Here is a 17,549-nt window from a genome sequence, read left to right as displayed (position 1 = left end):
CCGCCTGTTACCGGCTACGGTTGGACTGCTGATGATCCCTTGCACCTGACAGTGCAGGCGACCCCCCCCCCCCACCCTCCCCACCCCTTTCCTATCTTGGGAGCCGTTCCACGAAGCGATCTTAGCTCTAAGATCAACTTAAGTGCATAGGGTAGCTATGCGCCTAAGGTAATCTTAGGGCTAAGATCGCTTCGTGGAACGGGGCCCTGGACGGAGGAACCGGCTGAGCCCAATATCTGCGCCCAGGACAGGCGTGCGCTACAACAGCTTGCTCTGAATGTGCACGTTAAACTCTCTGACCTGACCTGACCTCCTCCGCCACTCCAGATATTGTTTCTTGTGGCCTTATAAGAGTAGAAGCTTTTCTATAAAACTGTCTTGTCTCGGGAGAAATAACATTGCAGTAGCTAAGTTTGTTTTATTTAACGACACCACAAGAGCACATTGATTAATTATTGGATGTCATGCATCTGGTAATTCTGACACTGTTCAAAGAAAACCCGCTACATAGCTATATTATGTTTTTCCGCATTAGCAGCAACGGGTCTTTTTTATATTATGCACTTTTCCACAGTCAGGATAACACATATCATGACCTTTGATATACTAGTCATAGCTGGAACGGGAAAAAACTAATGAGAGAATATGTCCACCAATTATTTGTTTACATCCCCAAGCCTATACAGCTGTTTGGCAGTGATGCTAATATTAATAAATTTTGTAATGCAAATTCGGGCATTTTCACGGTATAAAATCAGCCTGCCCTCCACCCCCGCCCTAGGACACATAGATACACTTACGTAGTCTACACTATGTAGATAAACATACATACATACATACATACATATAGACAGACAGACAGACATGTATATACATACATACAAAGACACGCAAATCTCATCTGAAGATAACCACTTGTAAAAATGAAAATCACACACACACAAACTATTTCCCCCCCCCCCACCCCAAAAAAAAAAAAAAAAATCAAACGAAAAACAACAAATAACAACAAATGTGTGTTTTGAGAAAGGTTCCGAAGATAAAGATAACTGGGTTACATTTTAATCTTTTAACGTTCAGAAGAAAAAGGTAAGGTGGGTTTTTTTGTTTGTTAAATTTTATTCTTTTTAAAAATTACATTTTAATCTTTTCATATTAATAATTAAAAAAAGACCTATATATAACCCTCTCCTTCCCATTCTTGTATGGGTTTACAAAAACTCTGGCTATGTACCCACATCAAGCGTGTTTGGACCTGAATTGGATGTAAGCACGTACAATCAATTTAATACAAGTAGAAATTGATTTTACGTACTTACAAGTCTTGTATCATAATATCATGGTACTTCAAACGATGGAGAACTTAAAATTAGGATAACTGGAAGGGTAATAGCATATAAAGCAAAATGGCGCCAATCTATGAAAAACATTTGGAAAACGTTTTAAAATGAAAGGCTGCGTCATGGAAAATGGGTATATAAAAACGTTGCAAGCATTGACAACCCTACAGGGATCGTTGAACTGTCTTGTTTGGTAAGAAACCAAATGGAGATGGATAGGTTAAAACCTGTTGTTATTTCTATCATCTAATGATCTATGCCGGTCCGATAAATCAACGAAATGTGACCTCGAAAAAGCATTAATAGCTTAGACGAATGCTGGTCAAGTCGCTCCAATGTTTGTTTGGACAACTCATCCCAAACTTTACTATCCGTAATTGTGACCAAATAACTACAACTTTGGTGTCATTTTAAAATATGATTTTATTTATTAATATTAGCAAAACCCCGCTATATTATTATGAGTCATATGACCACTTATTAAAGGTAGGGTCAACTCAAACAAGAGCCTTATGTGTTGGTAAGATGCATACCCGGACCACCAACATATACTGATACTTTAACAAATGAAAAACGCATTATTTTAGAGTTAGGCCATGAGAATGAAAGTTATAGTTTTACGTCCATTGCCCGCATGCTGTGAAAGGTACTGCACAAAAAAGGCACTTAATGATCATCACACAATTGCCCCTCAATAGTGGTAATGTCTACGAGGTCCTTCTGAAGTGTAGCCCAGTAGAGCATTGAATCTTCAAGCAGGAAGCAGTATATTCCAAACATTGACGAAAATTGCCGAACTCTTGATGTGTCGAACGATGTGATTGGTTCTTCTGTTTCATCGCATTGAATAGACCAATGGAAAATCTCCATGGTGTCGAAAATGAAGCAGATACCTATCTTAAGTGCGAGGACTGTCTTGATCCAACAATCCAAAGGAGACACTGAATCATAAAGACACTAGCTAGCTAGTTAGAGCTCAATTAAAATGAAATTAAAAATTTTCAATTGTTTATATTCCACCTTCAAACATATCAAAGACCTCATTTGGACTTGAATCTACTATGGAAATAATAGATCAATAAAAATAATGAAAAAAATGAAAAAAAGCCTCATGCGTTTTTAAAATTGTTCGGACGCAAATCTATAACTTTCATTCTCTTGGCCTTAATAAAAAATATGATTATTCCTGCTAACTGGGGGCAGCCATTTTGTTTTGTTTTTGTGACGTCCGGTGGTATAGCTTGAGATGAAGTGCCGTCAGCTCCGTCCATCTCCTCTATGCACAGTATAAACAAACGCTCTAATTTACGACAAGGCGCTTCGCTTTCATCAACCTGACTTGTAAAACAACATAAATGACTTGATAGTATAATAAACTATTTAACTAAATATATTTCAGTTTGCATCAGTAGAACGAAATGAAGTTATAGTATTTTTCTTTTTTTTTAAATCCAAAGAAAAAATGCATATTATTAGGCCTATTGGTAGGGTACGTTCGAGCAAAAACGACCACTCACGATATCCAAGTGAAACTTTTCTTTTCTTTGGGACAACATAACTGGTCAGTTTTGTAATTTTAGATGGGTAAGTCTACTTAATCAAGGGTTTTCAGTGTTCAAGATTAACGGTATCCTGATATCCCGGGGATACCAGAATTTAATTTTGGATACCAGACTTCAAGAACCCAGTATCCCACCGGGATACCATGTAATACTAAATTCTCAGGTGGGATACCAGTTTTTGAAATGTTAGTATCCAACTGGGATACTGCCCAAAAAATTTAATCTCAAACACTGGTTTTACAGAATTACTTACAGTAATAAAGCAGGTAATGTCCATTATGATTAGAGGGGTATCTGTGTGGTTATCACACAATACCCTATGATCTTAATAAAAGAGGCACGCCTTTTTAGTGTATCTAGACACAGTGTCTGGGGACCGTCTAAATATACACCTGCCAATTAGGAACCACAGGTACAGGCCACAGAAAGAAAAGACCAATTAACCAAGAAAACACTGATTATTATTTCAGTACATGGGTTAATTTATGTACAAAACATAATACAGTTATTTTAACACTTTGACAATGGTGGTTTATTTTGTATTGAAAAATAATATATAATTGTTACTGGCTTACTGGGATGGCTATTATTACAGAACATTGCAATGCATCCGCAAAAATCAGGTTTGTTTTGTTTCTTCAGTTCAAACACTAATTCCTGACGTGACACGTTAGGTATTACGTAACCACCAGCTCGCCAGAGGGCGTATTCACTAGGATGGTACAAAATGGCTGCGCCCATTCTATATAATAGCTGTCACATTTAACCGTTTTATTAATTAACTATACGATTATACTTGTTGATATTAAGCAGTAATGTGCATTATATATCGTTGAATATGCATACCAGGCCAAATGCCTTAATTGTCCCCTCCTTTAAGTGGTTTTATATTGGCAGGGCGACCAACCTAATGGAAATATTTTTCCGGTATTTTCATTTATAAGTGCGTGAACGCTCTTTTCAAAACAATAGTTTAAAGCATGCGAAAACGCCATTTTTATAAAATTAATTAAAGCAGTGCCATGTTTGACATATTTGCAGAATAACAACCAAAGAGATAAATAGCAATACAAATTTGTATTATTTATTGGAATGTTATGTATTCAATAATAAAAGTATAAATCAATCCACATAAGTGGCAGACTTTTTGTACTTCCTTTTTAGGCATAGGCCTACATTATGGTTTGTCTCTAGAGTAAAACATGCTAAATATATTCATCAGCAGTGGCGGATCCAGAAAATCCATTTAGGGGGCCCCCAATGACATGCGGCGGAATGCCAATGGAACTTTAAGGGAGGTTTGGAGGGGATCGTAAAAAAAATTAAAATTAATATATAATAAAATTATAACTGTTGCGAAAATGTATGGGGGGGCCTAGATCCACCTCTAATCAGTGTAAATAAAGTTACTATACCTAGTACAGCAATTAACAGCATTACCACACACGCATGCACACACACGCACCAAAAATCATCAACAAAACCCCCCCATAAGCCCCACTTTATTAGCAAATATTGCAGTACAGTTTCACTCCCACCTACAGATTAGTACTTAATAAAGTGACAAACAAAATTAGGACCAATGTTATTTTCATGTAAGTACATTGCCACATTTCATCAGTGGGTCGAACTGATTTATGGTCAACTGAATCGGGGACGAAACGTCTGGTACCCACATTAAGACTGTGGTACCCACATTAAGACTGGCTACTGTTCTGCATTACGCTTACATTACAATTAGAGTAGCACTTCTGGGCTGTCAGTCTAACGAAAAAAAATTGCAGCAAAAACTGAAAATGGTTTGTAAAGATTTACATAGTTTATAGTTTTAACTTACTTGAATAAATTATAAAACAACATCAGTAGGTATATTAATGTCATGAATGGGTCACAGATTACTGGTGGCCAAATATTATTTAGTGAAATGTTGCATGTGAAAGCATATAAAAAGAAGAGAATTGTGGATCTGTTTCTTTTGTTTTCGTACGATCGCAAGTGTTCTGTTATATATTCAGGTTTTTACCAACTGTGGCGAAGTTGCATGCATTGCACCATAGAACTGATGTCTTAGAACATAAGTATATGCAATTTAAAATATCTTTAAAATGAATACATAAACTACATAACAAGTAAGAACAATTTTACACATGGCTTCGCACAGTTTACTCGATTGTCAAAAAAAATTCATTGGTCGGCTGTTGACAAATACAGCCAATAGACAATCAAGTTCAGGTTGAAATGGAGAATCAGTCCTTGGTTTTTGAAAATTATAGGCGAGTGGAATTTCGCACACATTAATATACTAAGGCGAGTGAAAAATAAATAAAATTGGCAGTATAGCTCTGATTGGATTTGACTGGTATGTCTACAAAATTGCCTATTAAACCAGTATTTCCAGATTTGTTCAACAAAGAGAAATACCAGTTTAACGACTGCATGGAAGCCACTGCCATGTTTTTAATTTTTATTGTTTTAATAAAAGAACAATCCTATCAGCTAAATGAGCTATAAAAACTGTTGATTTTTGTAAACAGTGGACATAAATATATATACCCATCTATTTTATGTGCGATGTTTGTTGAGTGTAACATGCACTGTTTTTCACACTCACCAGATTGAAATTACTTGTGCTGTACAAGCGCGATCGCACCCGCGCACCTTAATAAGCAAGATCTGGAGAATGTAAAATGTAATAAGAATTAGTTGCTTAAAAAAACCCGTTGGTGAATTTGAAAAAAATTCCGGATATTTGGCATCAGTTCTGGAAATCCGGGTATGGGATTATAATTCCGGATTTTTTGGAAAATTCCCAAAAGTTGGTCACCCTGTATTGGGGAGATCGTAATACTGAATAAATAATAATCTGTTACAATGAACTGCCAAGCCTATTTTGACGATGTTTGTGAGTTTGTGTCTTATTTCCTTAAAGTCTGACGCCATATAACCGTAAATAAAATGTGTTGAGTGCGTCATTAAATAAAACATTTCATTCCTTCCTATTTCCTTAAAGGAATGATCAGGCAAGGCTTTTGGACTCCGACTGGTGTGCATGTTCAATAATATTTAGTGCACTTTATTGCTTAACATATTGGTATATTAATTAATAAAATGGTAATGATATGAGTTGACTAAACAGTGTGGGGCGAGTTGACCAACCGCTGGGGCGAGTTGGTAGGGGGCGAGTTGACCTGTTCCCACTTAGACTGGTCTGGCTGAGAAACAGTATTATCGTGATAAAGTCTGTTCTCTGTAGTGACGTTGTTACAAAATGTATTTAATGTGTAAATTAGTAAAAACCATAAATGTACAAGGCCTGGGGGGCAGACTGGGGGGCAGATTGGGTAATCGTAGTCATAACAGCCACAGTATAAAACGGCCCTAAAATAATTGGTCAAAATGGCCATAAAAATTCAAAATGGTCCTTAAAGGGACAGACCCTAGTTTCAGCCCATGGAAATGCGTACTAAGTTTAGTTAAAGAGACAGACCCTAGTTTCAGCCCATGGAAATGCGCACTAAGTTTAGTTAATCTGCAAACCTGTAACACATTTGGATAAAGTTATAATTGAGTGAAACGTGAGTTTGTGACTTTGAAATGGTGAAATTAGCAGGCCTGAAATGTGTTCATCGTGTATTTCCATCATTGTACTCCCAACTATTGACCAGTGGTTTGTTTGGAACCGTATGATACTAGCCTATGTTAGCAACACAGTCAAAACAGACACATTGTTCATGTTTTTTCAATACATTTTCATGGAAATTCTCACTCACTACATCTAGACCTTGTCTACTGCACATGCCTACACATGTTATAAAAATAAATTATTTATTATAAACTTTATGTAACTTTTGATATATTTATGAAATAAATCCAAATGGTGTACCTGTCATGTTTCCCATGTAATCAAATTTTACACAATACAAGTAATTTTCAGCACCTCATAATTAATTCTTTTTAAAATCGTTTCTACTTTTAGTTTTATACAAGGTGTTAATGATATATCAGGATATCAAACATATATAATAAGTTATTTGCATGCACATTCAGTTCACCATCTAAGAATGGGCCTTTAACTTGGGTCTCATTACACAGATCACTTCCGGGTGAGAGTTCATTCATCACGGTCCACTATAGTTCCTAATTGTGACACAAGTTATGGTTCACATATTCACTTCTAGGAAATGGTGAAGAATTAAAACTATATATGTTTAATGGTAAGCCTTCTGGCTGTATTTTGCCCATGCTATTTTGTATTATTGTTCATTGACCTTTTGGGACATGGGTGTATAGCATAAGAGACAGCCGGGGTGAATCGGTTAATGAATCACCTGTTCGGAACGGTATTACAACCAGATGCAGTGATATATAGCAAAAAACTGAGACGGAAATGTTCTCAGTTTTGCAGTGAAAATAAATGTATGTTGTTAGTGCCAATGAGAGCCTGTTCTATTGGCAATCTTCATTTGAAGTTGGGCAATTTCACATGGGTTTCAATGGCAGATGACATCTGTGTAGTGAGACCATGATGACAAAGCAAGTCATGTTTGATAATTTGTAATTTAATTAGCAAGAATTCAAACAAGGGACATAAACATCGTTGCATCTCCCGTAGGTATTTATCTCTAAAAAACCAGATTGCTTTGACTAAAACAAGATCACTGGAAATGATAGAAAACAAAATTCTGTAAGAAAAAGCCCTCAAAAACCAGCTTTACAAAAAATTTAAGAGTATTTTCCAAGTTTATGAAACTTTGCTCTGCAGCTGACTTGTGCATCACAGAACATTCAGTTTCAGGTTAATTTAAACCTTACAGAGCAATCAGTTTTGATTGGGCTTATTTCATCACCCAGGAGTCTTCAATTGTAGGTCTCTAGATTTCAGCGTTCCTGCTGGGTGAAAATTAAATAGCATTAAAGAATGTTTTCCTCTACTGAACACCACAGATTCTGTCAGTTGTCTGCTAAAGAAATCTTATGTAATAAAAAATATTTTCTTGTGAATTAAATTGCTTGGTTTTAAATTTTAAAAACGTTACATACAAGTATGTCAGAGTTATCAGATTGAAAATGAAATAACAACAATTTTGCTGTCACATTTATTATCACCTTTAAATTTGTTCATGCATTCATTTCACTCACTCACTCACACACTCATTCATTACAACACATTGTCAACACAATTGAGTAATGCTATTTTTGCTTATTTCAGCAACACCTTACCTGAAGAGCTTTTCACCCTTGGTGGATGTGAACACAAATTTTGCAGGTACATGGAATGAATGAATGTTTAACGACACCCCAGCACGAAAAAAACATCGGCTATTGGGTTGCAGGTACATGGGGGCTAGACATTAGGTGGATGCTGTAAATGTGCCAGACAAGCCTGCAACTGAGACAGACCGCTCCAGACACTTATCTAGTGCTGGTCTTACTGTTATGTGCTTCCAACGTTTTGAACAGGCGAAGGAAGCTTGTTTTGTTTAATGACACCACTGGAGCATATTGATTAATTAATCATTAGCTATTGGATGTCAAACATTTGGTCATTTTGACTTGTAGTCAATAAAGGAAACCTGCTACATTTCTTTGTAATGCAGCAAGGAATCTTTTACATGCACTTTCCCACAGGCAGGAAAGCACATACCACGGCCTTTGTCCAGTTGTGGTGCACTGGTTGGAATGAGAAAACCACCCCAATCAGCTGAATGGATCCGCCGAGGTGGTTTGATCCTGTGATGCAAACACCTCAAGCAAGCAATCAACCGACTGAACTAAATCCCGCCCCTGAACAGGTGAAGGAAGGAAAGAAGGAAATGTTTTATTTAACGACGCACTCAACACATTTTATTTACGGTTATATGGCATCAGACATATGGTTAAGGACCACACAGGTATTGAGAGAGGAAACCCGCTGTCTCCACTTCATGGACTACCCTTTTCGATTAGCAGCAAGGGATCTTTTATATGCACCATCCCACAGACAGGATAGCACATACCACAGCCTTTGATATACCAGTCGTGGTGAACTGGCTGGAACGAGAAATAGCCCAATGGGCCCACCGACGGGGATCGATCCCACACCGACTATGCATTGAGCGAGCACTAACAGGTGAAGGAAGTCGGTCATTTGGTAGTACATATGTAATACGGTAAACAAAAAAGTTGAAACTAATTATCATTGATATACATGTACACATACAAGTACCATCTCAAAAAATAATCTACCTCCTGTTTATTCATGACTTAAGTTGCACAGACAAATATGATAGACCAAGGCTTTATATGTAACTAATTTGGGTGCCACAGGTTTTGTTATCTGTTCTGAGTGCAGCAATGTCTTTTTAGTGCAATAATGTTATTTAAAACAGCTGCTGAAGAGTTAAGCTATATCCTAACTGGAGGTGAGTGATTATTTTAGAAATAATTGATTTCAATTGCCGTATCCTAACTGTACACATGTGAAGCGACAGATATATATGTCACTGTATGCATGCGGTTAGGATACTGTGATTGAAATCAATGATTTCTAAAATAATAGCTCTCATCGCTCGTGTCGTTTGCATGTGGTTAGGATACAGCTTTAGTGGATATTCAGAAATGCGCTTTATGGTATTTATATCTACCATAATTAAACTAAAGCTTAACATTTGACTGTTTTTTAGCTGAAATGTTTTAAGGTTTGCATGTTTGTACTTAATTTAGGCCTGGATACTTTTTAATAAATGCCACCATTTTGTTGACACTGGTTAGAGGACATTATGTAGACCTGCCTTTTTCTATTTCTCATCATATAATATGATATATGTTAACAAAAACGTTTTGGTAAATGGGCTTCTGGTGATGGGTGTGTCAAATATGGGGGTCAAAGTAGAGCCCCCTTCCTCAAGACAGGGTCAACTACTAATAGAACTACTGGGAGAGCAGATAACTGGGAGAACCTTTCAACTGATGATAGAACCATGAACTTTGGCACAGATGATCTCCCTGGGGTGTTTGTCAAATCCAATCAATGAACGACTTGAATTTTCAATATGGTGGCCATTTTTCAAGATGGCCACCATACTGTCCTACCAATGTTAATTAATAAGATGCATTTTAATAGAGATTTTCGATATTAGTTATTTTATTTTATTTTTATATGTTTAGAAACATGCTGAACCTAACATCGGATATGTATAAATGGTCTCTGAGGGTGGGAGTGGCAAATATTGGGGGTCAACGTATGGCAACCTCCATAAAACATGGTCACCTACTATTAGCATATTCTATTCAGTAAACAATTAATAAACATTACATGACACTTCTTCAGATTCTCACAATTACAGTACAATACATCACCAGTGTTTCTGCCAGAAAGACATTTTTAGGTATGGTGCTTTGATATTGAATACAACTACATTCAACAGGGGCTTTGCAAAGAAAAAAAATGGGTTAAGTTTAGGGTTAGAGTTACGAAAATCATACAGTAATGATGAGAGTAATTAATTTTGTCAAAAAGTTAACTTAAAAAAAAAAATTGGGGGTATGGCGCCATACCCATTTTACTTTCTGGCGGAAACCCTGATCACAACTTTGAACAATCTAAATGTATTTTAAGTTTAAAAACAGATAAGATTATCTGTTTTAGGGTCATAGTGGAATGAACTTTAATTTTGCTGATTTTCCAATATGTAAAGTACATGTATATATCCTTAAAAATTATTCAAAAGTGTTCATTTTAAAAAATAACTTGTTGGCCATATGCTAAATTCTCTAGCCACTTTGTAAAAAAATTTGCAAATGGCTAATTTGGCAATGGGCAAGGTAAATCCTCATGAATTAACCAATTTATTCTTTCTTTCAGGAGCTGTTGTGAGAATATTGGTGGGAATAGTTGTCCAGTTTGTAGTATTCCCGTGCATGTGAAGGATGTACAGATTAACAGACAGCTGTCCAACCTGGTCACACTATGTCTGGAACTGAGACAGATCCTCGACACCGATGTCAATTATCGAGCTAGTCCATCTGCTTCACAGTCGAGTATGTACAAACCCAGGGCTCCAAGTTAACAATGGCACCGATGAGATATAAATTGCTGTAGGTAGAGAGCATCGGTAAAGCTCCTGAACAATAGAAAAATGTATACACCTGGAGCCTAATATTCACTAAACTCTCGCAACTTTGCGATCTCGCAGTGCAATGCTAAATGACTTGCAAAGAAAGCTTTATGAATTAAGCCCCTGGTGTACATTATCTGCCAGTATTTAACATTTAAAATATGTCTACATACAGCAAAATGACCATTCTGTCATGTTTATTTAGTGTAAATTAATGACACTTTTTAAAATATTTCCATAGGCAGGATCAAAATTGCCGTCGGTGGGCCGTTTCACCCACAGCAGTTCCTTTACAGATTTTAAAAGTACATGCATAACATTTTACCTGGACCCGAAGGGGTGAATGTAGTAAAAAAAAAGGGAAAAAACTTATTTAAATTTTCGGGCACATTCCTGGAAAGAAACATTTTAAATTTTTTGGCCTAAACATTTTTCACAGATTTGGGCCATAATATTTTATGTATGTCATATAGTTTGGCTTAATACCTTTTGTGTTCATCCATAAATAATACCATTTCTGTTACATTCATTACAATGTAACGTCTAGATGTAGCAACGGGAGTTTGATCATTTTTCGATGAATGTGAAAACTATGTTGTCGGAGAACGTTCTGTCTGATGATGTCATTTTATATGGGCAAGTTGTCTTATTGAGCGTTATTGTTTATGGATAAAAAATAATTCAAAATAAAGTATCTGATTTTAGTGTTGTTATTAGCCTGTATGATTCAAATTTAATTAGGAGTATTGTCTGTGATTTCTTTTATATTCATGTGGGTATGAACAAAAACAATGATCCGTAAACTTGTGAGAGAACGGCTTTGCCGATTCACAGAGTTTGCGGATGATTTTTTTTGTTCACAACACAATCATATTTTTTGTTTGTTTTAGGTGTGACTGAATTAAAATATACACCACAGGCTCATGTAAGATCAAACTCATCTGTCAGTTTCCTAAATTCATCAGCTGATGTCACAAATTCCTCTCCCAGTCTCAGCAATGTTAACCCGAAGACTAATAGTCCTAACGCCACTGCAAAAGAGAACAAGTTAAAGTCTGTGTATGATTTTGTGAGTTCCCCGGACACTCCAAGAAGACATAAAGTGGAGAGAGACACCATCAAAAGAAAAAAACCTGGTTTAGTCACTCGTCAAAGATGTGTGAACAAACCTCAAACTCAAGGTGAAGGTCATTCAGGAATGTTCCAACAGGGTTTGAATTTAAAAATATTTTTTGTGGGGTGGGGTGGATGGGTACAATAAGTGTTTGTCTTCGGCTTAATAGCAAAAATTAGGGCTCCAAGGCAACGGAGGAAGGAAGGAAATGTTTTATTAAACGACACACTCAACACATTTTATTTACGGTTATATGGCATCGGACAAATGGTTAAGGATCACACAGATATTGAGAGAGGAAACCCACTGTCGACACTTAATGGGCTACTCTTTTCAATTAGCAGCAAGGGATCTGTTATATGCACCATCCCACGGACAAGATAGCACATACCACAGCCTTTGTTATACCAGTAGTGGCTGGAACGAGAAATGAGTCCAAGGAACCCGACGGACACGAAGACAAATTACTTTCTATCAAGTTTTGTGAAAAAAATATTTCACACTGATGCCTTGGGGAGGGGCGGGACGTTGTTCAATGGTAAAGTGTTCGCTTGATGTGTGGTCGGTCTAGGATCGATCCCTGTAAGGGGGACAATCACAGTATTTGCTATCGTTGCCATGGAAAAATTAGCACCATGTTCCAAAATAAATCACCTGGGGTTGGGTAGAGGTCGACTTTTTTCTTCTAAATACTTATCTCCCACAAAATAAAATTAAATAATAAGACAAGTAATTATTATTATTATTATAATTTTTTTTTTATCCCACTGCCCTCATTCCTTTCTCTCCTTTGAATTCTATCTCATTTCTTCCCCACCTGGCAACTCCTATCTTTCAACTTCTTTCGCTGTCCACCTCCAGATCCCAGCCCTTTAGCTGTTGGCTTAGTCTGACCGCTTTGGGGAGTGTTCAGTAGTTACTTCTGGCATTGTTAAGAGGCACCGGTAACCACTTTCTATGCACCCATACTACCAGCAGTCGTTAGTTAGTGCCGTGGGTCAGACCAGCCTTATTAGTGGCAAGTAATTATTATTACAGTTTGCACCCCGTCTGTTTTATGAATTATAGCACAGCCCATTGTTATTGTCAGGTTTTTAAAATTGTTTTTAACTGTTTCTTTTTCTTCCATCTTTATTTTTTCCATTGTATGCACATAACCGTAAACATTCAAATTCAAGGTTTAATTAATTATGCTTCATGAATAGTTATTAATAAATGACGTTTAGATTTTCCTGGTCTCCGTATAAACAATGATACACTGAACAAATTATGTATTTAAACAAGAGGAAGAAGCAAGTAGCAATAATAGCTGGTGGAAAAAAAGATACTGATTGATTTTTATGAGTCATTTGGATTTTGGAAAATATAGCTTATCGTTAGCCTTATAATCAGTGGATCTGTGTTTTTTCTCTCATAGAACATTGCGTTTCCTCGCATTGTAATTGTCCTTTCTGCAGGGGGGTGAAAATTGGTCATGTAAATTTCTGGACCCAGATTTTCAAAGCTATTTTAGTGCTACGATATCGTAAAACTGTCCTAAATGATGACGTTACACATCAAATTACATCGTGACGTCATTATGAATCTAAATGCAGCCGCGTTTCTTATTTGGTTTCATTTGCGAAGGGAGCGAGTAAGCTTTAGCCAGCATGCCTCCGGACCCCTCTAGATTTCCTCTTTTTTCACATTTCACCAATTCCCTCTCCTGTATAATGGTACAAGTATGCTGTTTTCATTGTGCTGTCATATATTTGACTGGTTATATTTGTTTACATTTCAGCAACTGCGGAAAACAAGGTGCACACCCCTAGATATCGAATCAGATCGGGCCCTTGTGACCAGCAAACTGTGCTCCTTGACAGAAACAAGTCTGATACTAAAAGGTTGTAACGCTATTTCTCAGTGGTGTCTCAATTAATTGAGTTCACCAATGTCTAGTTTTGCATCATCTATTTGTCATTCACGTTACATTTAGGATATTGTTTTTTACATGGGCTACCTAAAAATTTTCTAGCATATCTCATAAATGGTTGATATACAGTGAGACCTTGATAATCCGGACTCCAGTAGTCCGGAAACCCCACATTACGGACACCCGACATACAAAACAAACTCTTCATTATATATATGTGTTCTTTAATCCGGACCGGCCTTGGTGGAGTCGTGGCAGGCCATCGGTCTACAGGCTGGAACATACTGGGTTCGGATCCCAGTCGAGGCATGGGATTTTTAATCCAGATACCGACTCCAAACCCTGAGTGAGTGCTCCGCAAGGCTCAATGGGTAGGTGTAAACCACTTGCACCGACCAGTGATCCATAACTGGTTCAACAAAGGCCATGGTTTGTGCTATCCTGCCTGTGGGAAGCGCAAATAAAAGATCCCTTGCTGCCAATCGGAAGAGTAGCCCATGTAGTGGCGACAGCGGGTTTCCTCTCAAAATCTGTGTGGTCCTTAACCATATGTCTGACGCCATATAACTGTAAATAACTGTAATTAATACAATTAAGACTAATTGTCACTGGTAACACGTAACTGTATAGTATTTTTACACTAATCTCAAGATATTAAAATGTAATTAATACAATTAAGACTAATTGTCACTGGTAACACGTAACTGTATAGTATTTTTACACTAATCTCAAGATATTAAAATGTAATTAATACAATTAAGACTAATTGTCACTGGTAACACGTAACTGTATAGTATTTTTACACTAATCTCAAGATATTAAAATGTAATTAATACAATTAAGATTAATTGTCACTGGTAACACGTAACTGTATAGTATTTTTACACTAATCTCAAGATATAAAATGTAATTAATACAATTAAGACTAATTGTCACTGGTAACACGTAACTGTATAGTATTTTTACACTAATCTCAAGATATTAAAATGTAATTAATACAATTAAGACTAATTGTCACTGGTAACACGTAACTGTATAGTATTTTTACACTAATCTCAAGATATTAAAATGTAATTAATACAATTAAGACTAATTGTCACTGGTAACACGTAACTGTATAGTATTTTTACACTAATCTCAAGATATTAAAATGTAATTAATACAATTAAGACTAATTGTCACTGGTAACACGTAACTGTATAGTATTTTTACACTAATCTCAAGATATTAAAATGTAATTAATACAATTAAGATTAATTGTCACTGGTAACACGTAACTGTATAGTATTTTTACACTAATCTCAAGATATTAAAATGTAATTAATACAATTAAGACTAATTGTCACTGGTAACACGTAACTGTATAGTATTTTTACACTAATCTGAAGATATAAAATGTAATTAATACAATTAAGACTAATTGTCACTGGTAACACGTAACTGTATAGTATTTTTACACTAATCTCAAGATATTAAAATGTCACAAAAATACAGCATTTAAATTGAAAGAAAACTGTCGGTACAAATAAATGTTAAAATTCAAAATGTAGTTAAGAAATGACTTAAAATTGAATTATTTTCTTAAAATATTCATTTAGAATTCTTTTTTACCAATAGATATGTTTTGATTAAAAAACATTTATACAAATCTGTATTTGTTGCTCATTTCTTTTACTGGTTTGCTATTCAAGGGAAATAAGTCTTCGGGTATTATTCAGTACTACGGAAATTCGAAAAACCAGACACTTTTAGAAAAAAACATACTGTCCCACTGTATGTATAACAATGTAGGTTATTTTGAAATTGATATTCTAATGGGTTTTTTGTTTGTTTTTGTTTTGTTTAGTTTTTTTCAAATATTTTATTGTCCCCAGCTCATTTTGACGATGCCAGGGTTGGGGTGCCCTGATTCATCGCCTCACAGAATATGAATTAAATTATACACGCTAAATACTAGGGGTACATACACATTGTGGCAGTATGCTGATTATAGTACGGTAACAGTAGTAATACTTATACAAATAATGTAGATGATGATATATTTAATACTAATGTATATGTACATGTAGATAGTAATATTAATAACACATTATAAATGGCTAGATAATAGAAATATATTTAAATAGGCTGGTTGACATAAAGTAAATATAAGTTTCGAATGTTCTAATGTTTGTTTTTTCTAAACCGGTTAAATTGTTTGTTTACAAATTATACCAGGTTCCGTACTCCAATGTTAAGCCGATGATAGAATTTGTTTGATGTTGTAATGTAGCTAAATGTTTGAACAGTCATTCATTCATTTCAACTAACTTTGGTGCTTATATCCAATTAATGTTAAAGCACACTGTCCTGGGCACACACCTCATCTGTCTGTTCAAAACAATATTTTCGAAGCTGTCTTAACGCTATGAAGTCGTAAAATCATCAAAGGCTGTGACATCACTACTGCGTGTGCTGTAGTGACGATATAGCCTATGATGGTTTTACAATTTTGTAGCTCTAAGATAGCTTAGAAAATCCCCAGCCAGGACAGTGGGTTAGTGGTGAATTAGAGATGTCGGTGTAGTGGCCTTACACCTACCCACTGAGTTGTTACAACTCGCTCTGGGTAGGAGCCAGTAACAGGCTGCGAACCCTGTACCTGCCAGCCTTATGTCTGATGACTTAACCACGACCCCACTGAGTTGTTATAACTCGCTCTGGGTGGGAGCCGGTAATAGGCTGCGAACCCTGTACCTGCCAGTCTTATGTCTGATGACTTAACCACGACACCACTGAGTCTGGTATTGTTTGAACTAATTATCCCAAAATTTTAATATATTAATCTTTGTTCTTGTACATTGGCTTATGGCCTTACATGTACGGTATTACTAATACAAACATTTCATTAACACAGGAGACATTCTCTTTCGTCACACGTACTTCCGAGAGGAAAGAAGAGATCGCCAGTGTTTTCTGGGAGTCCACTTAGTAGGAAAAAGAGACCTGCCTCACAGGGTGCTGTCATTAGTTCACCGTGTGGAAGTCAAGTTAAGAGAAATACCAAGGGAGAAAGCCCCTTGCATGTGGCTGCCATAAAGGTTAGTTAACATAGTAAACCACAGATCGATGTTTAAGTGGGTTTTTTTTGTTTTTTAAACTTTATTACCCCAAGTGGGTTTGACATATTTCACCTGTCCAAACTCAGTTTTTAATATTTTAATACCTGTGAATTGAACAAAGGTTTAATATCTTCAGTGACATATTTTTAATGTCTTATTAAACTGGCTACGGTGTGACAAAGGATGTGGTATGTACTATACTGTCTAAGATGGTTCATATAAAAGATCCTTTGCTGCAAATCAAAAAGAATAGCCCATGAGTGGTTGTTTTCTTCTCTCATCTTTGTGGTCATTAAACATTTCTGACACCATATAACCATGAATGAAAATAAATGTGTTGAGTGTCAGAAAATATTTTTTGCTTTTTTCTTTCTCAATAATTTTTTTTACCGTAATTAGAATAAACGTCAAGTAAAAAAAAGTC

At 36.1% G+C, this 17,549-nt stretch overlaps 1 protein-coding gene across 2 annotated transcripts in view; it reads left to right on the top strand.

Annotated features, from left to right (window-relative positions):
- The first annotated feature begins 1,397 nt into the window (after nt 1-1,397).
- Nucleotides 1,398-17,549, top strand: part of LOC121381219 (BRCA1-associated RING domain protein 1-like) — a 30,808-nt gene continuing 14,656 nt past the window's right edge. Inside the window, exons 1-6 of one of the 2 annotated variants that reach the window (XM_041510424.1) lie at nt 1,398-1,533; nt 8,112-8,168; nt 10,746-10,921; nt 11,889-12,179; nt 13,893-13,995; nt 16,921-17,104. In XM_041510424.1, coding sequence (XP_041366358.1) covers nt 1,448-1,533; nt 8,112-8,168; nt 10,746-10,921; nt 11,889-12,179; nt 13,893-13,995; nt 16,921-17,104 — 897 coding nt within the window. In that variant the 5' untranslated portion in view covers nt 1,398-1,447. Of the gene's footprint in view, nt 1,534-1,660; nt 1,714-8,111; nt 8,169-10,745; nt 10,922-11,888; nt 12,180-13,892; nt 13,996-16,920; nt 17,105-17,549 lie in introns of those variants that run through there. The other variant, XM_041510425.1, reaches the window with a different exon arrangement.

The sequence above is a fragment of the Gigantopelta aegis genome, chromosome 9 (assembly GCF_016097555.1).
Source record: "Gigantopelta aegis isolate Gae_Host chromosome 9, Gae_host_genome, whole genome shotgun sequence".
In the NCBI taxonomy this organism is placed as follows: Eukaryota; Metazoa; Mollusca; class Gastropoda; order Neomphalida; family Peltospiridae; genus Gigantopelta; species Gigantopelta aegis.
This window is presented reverse-complemented; position numbering and strand designations above follow the sequence as displayed.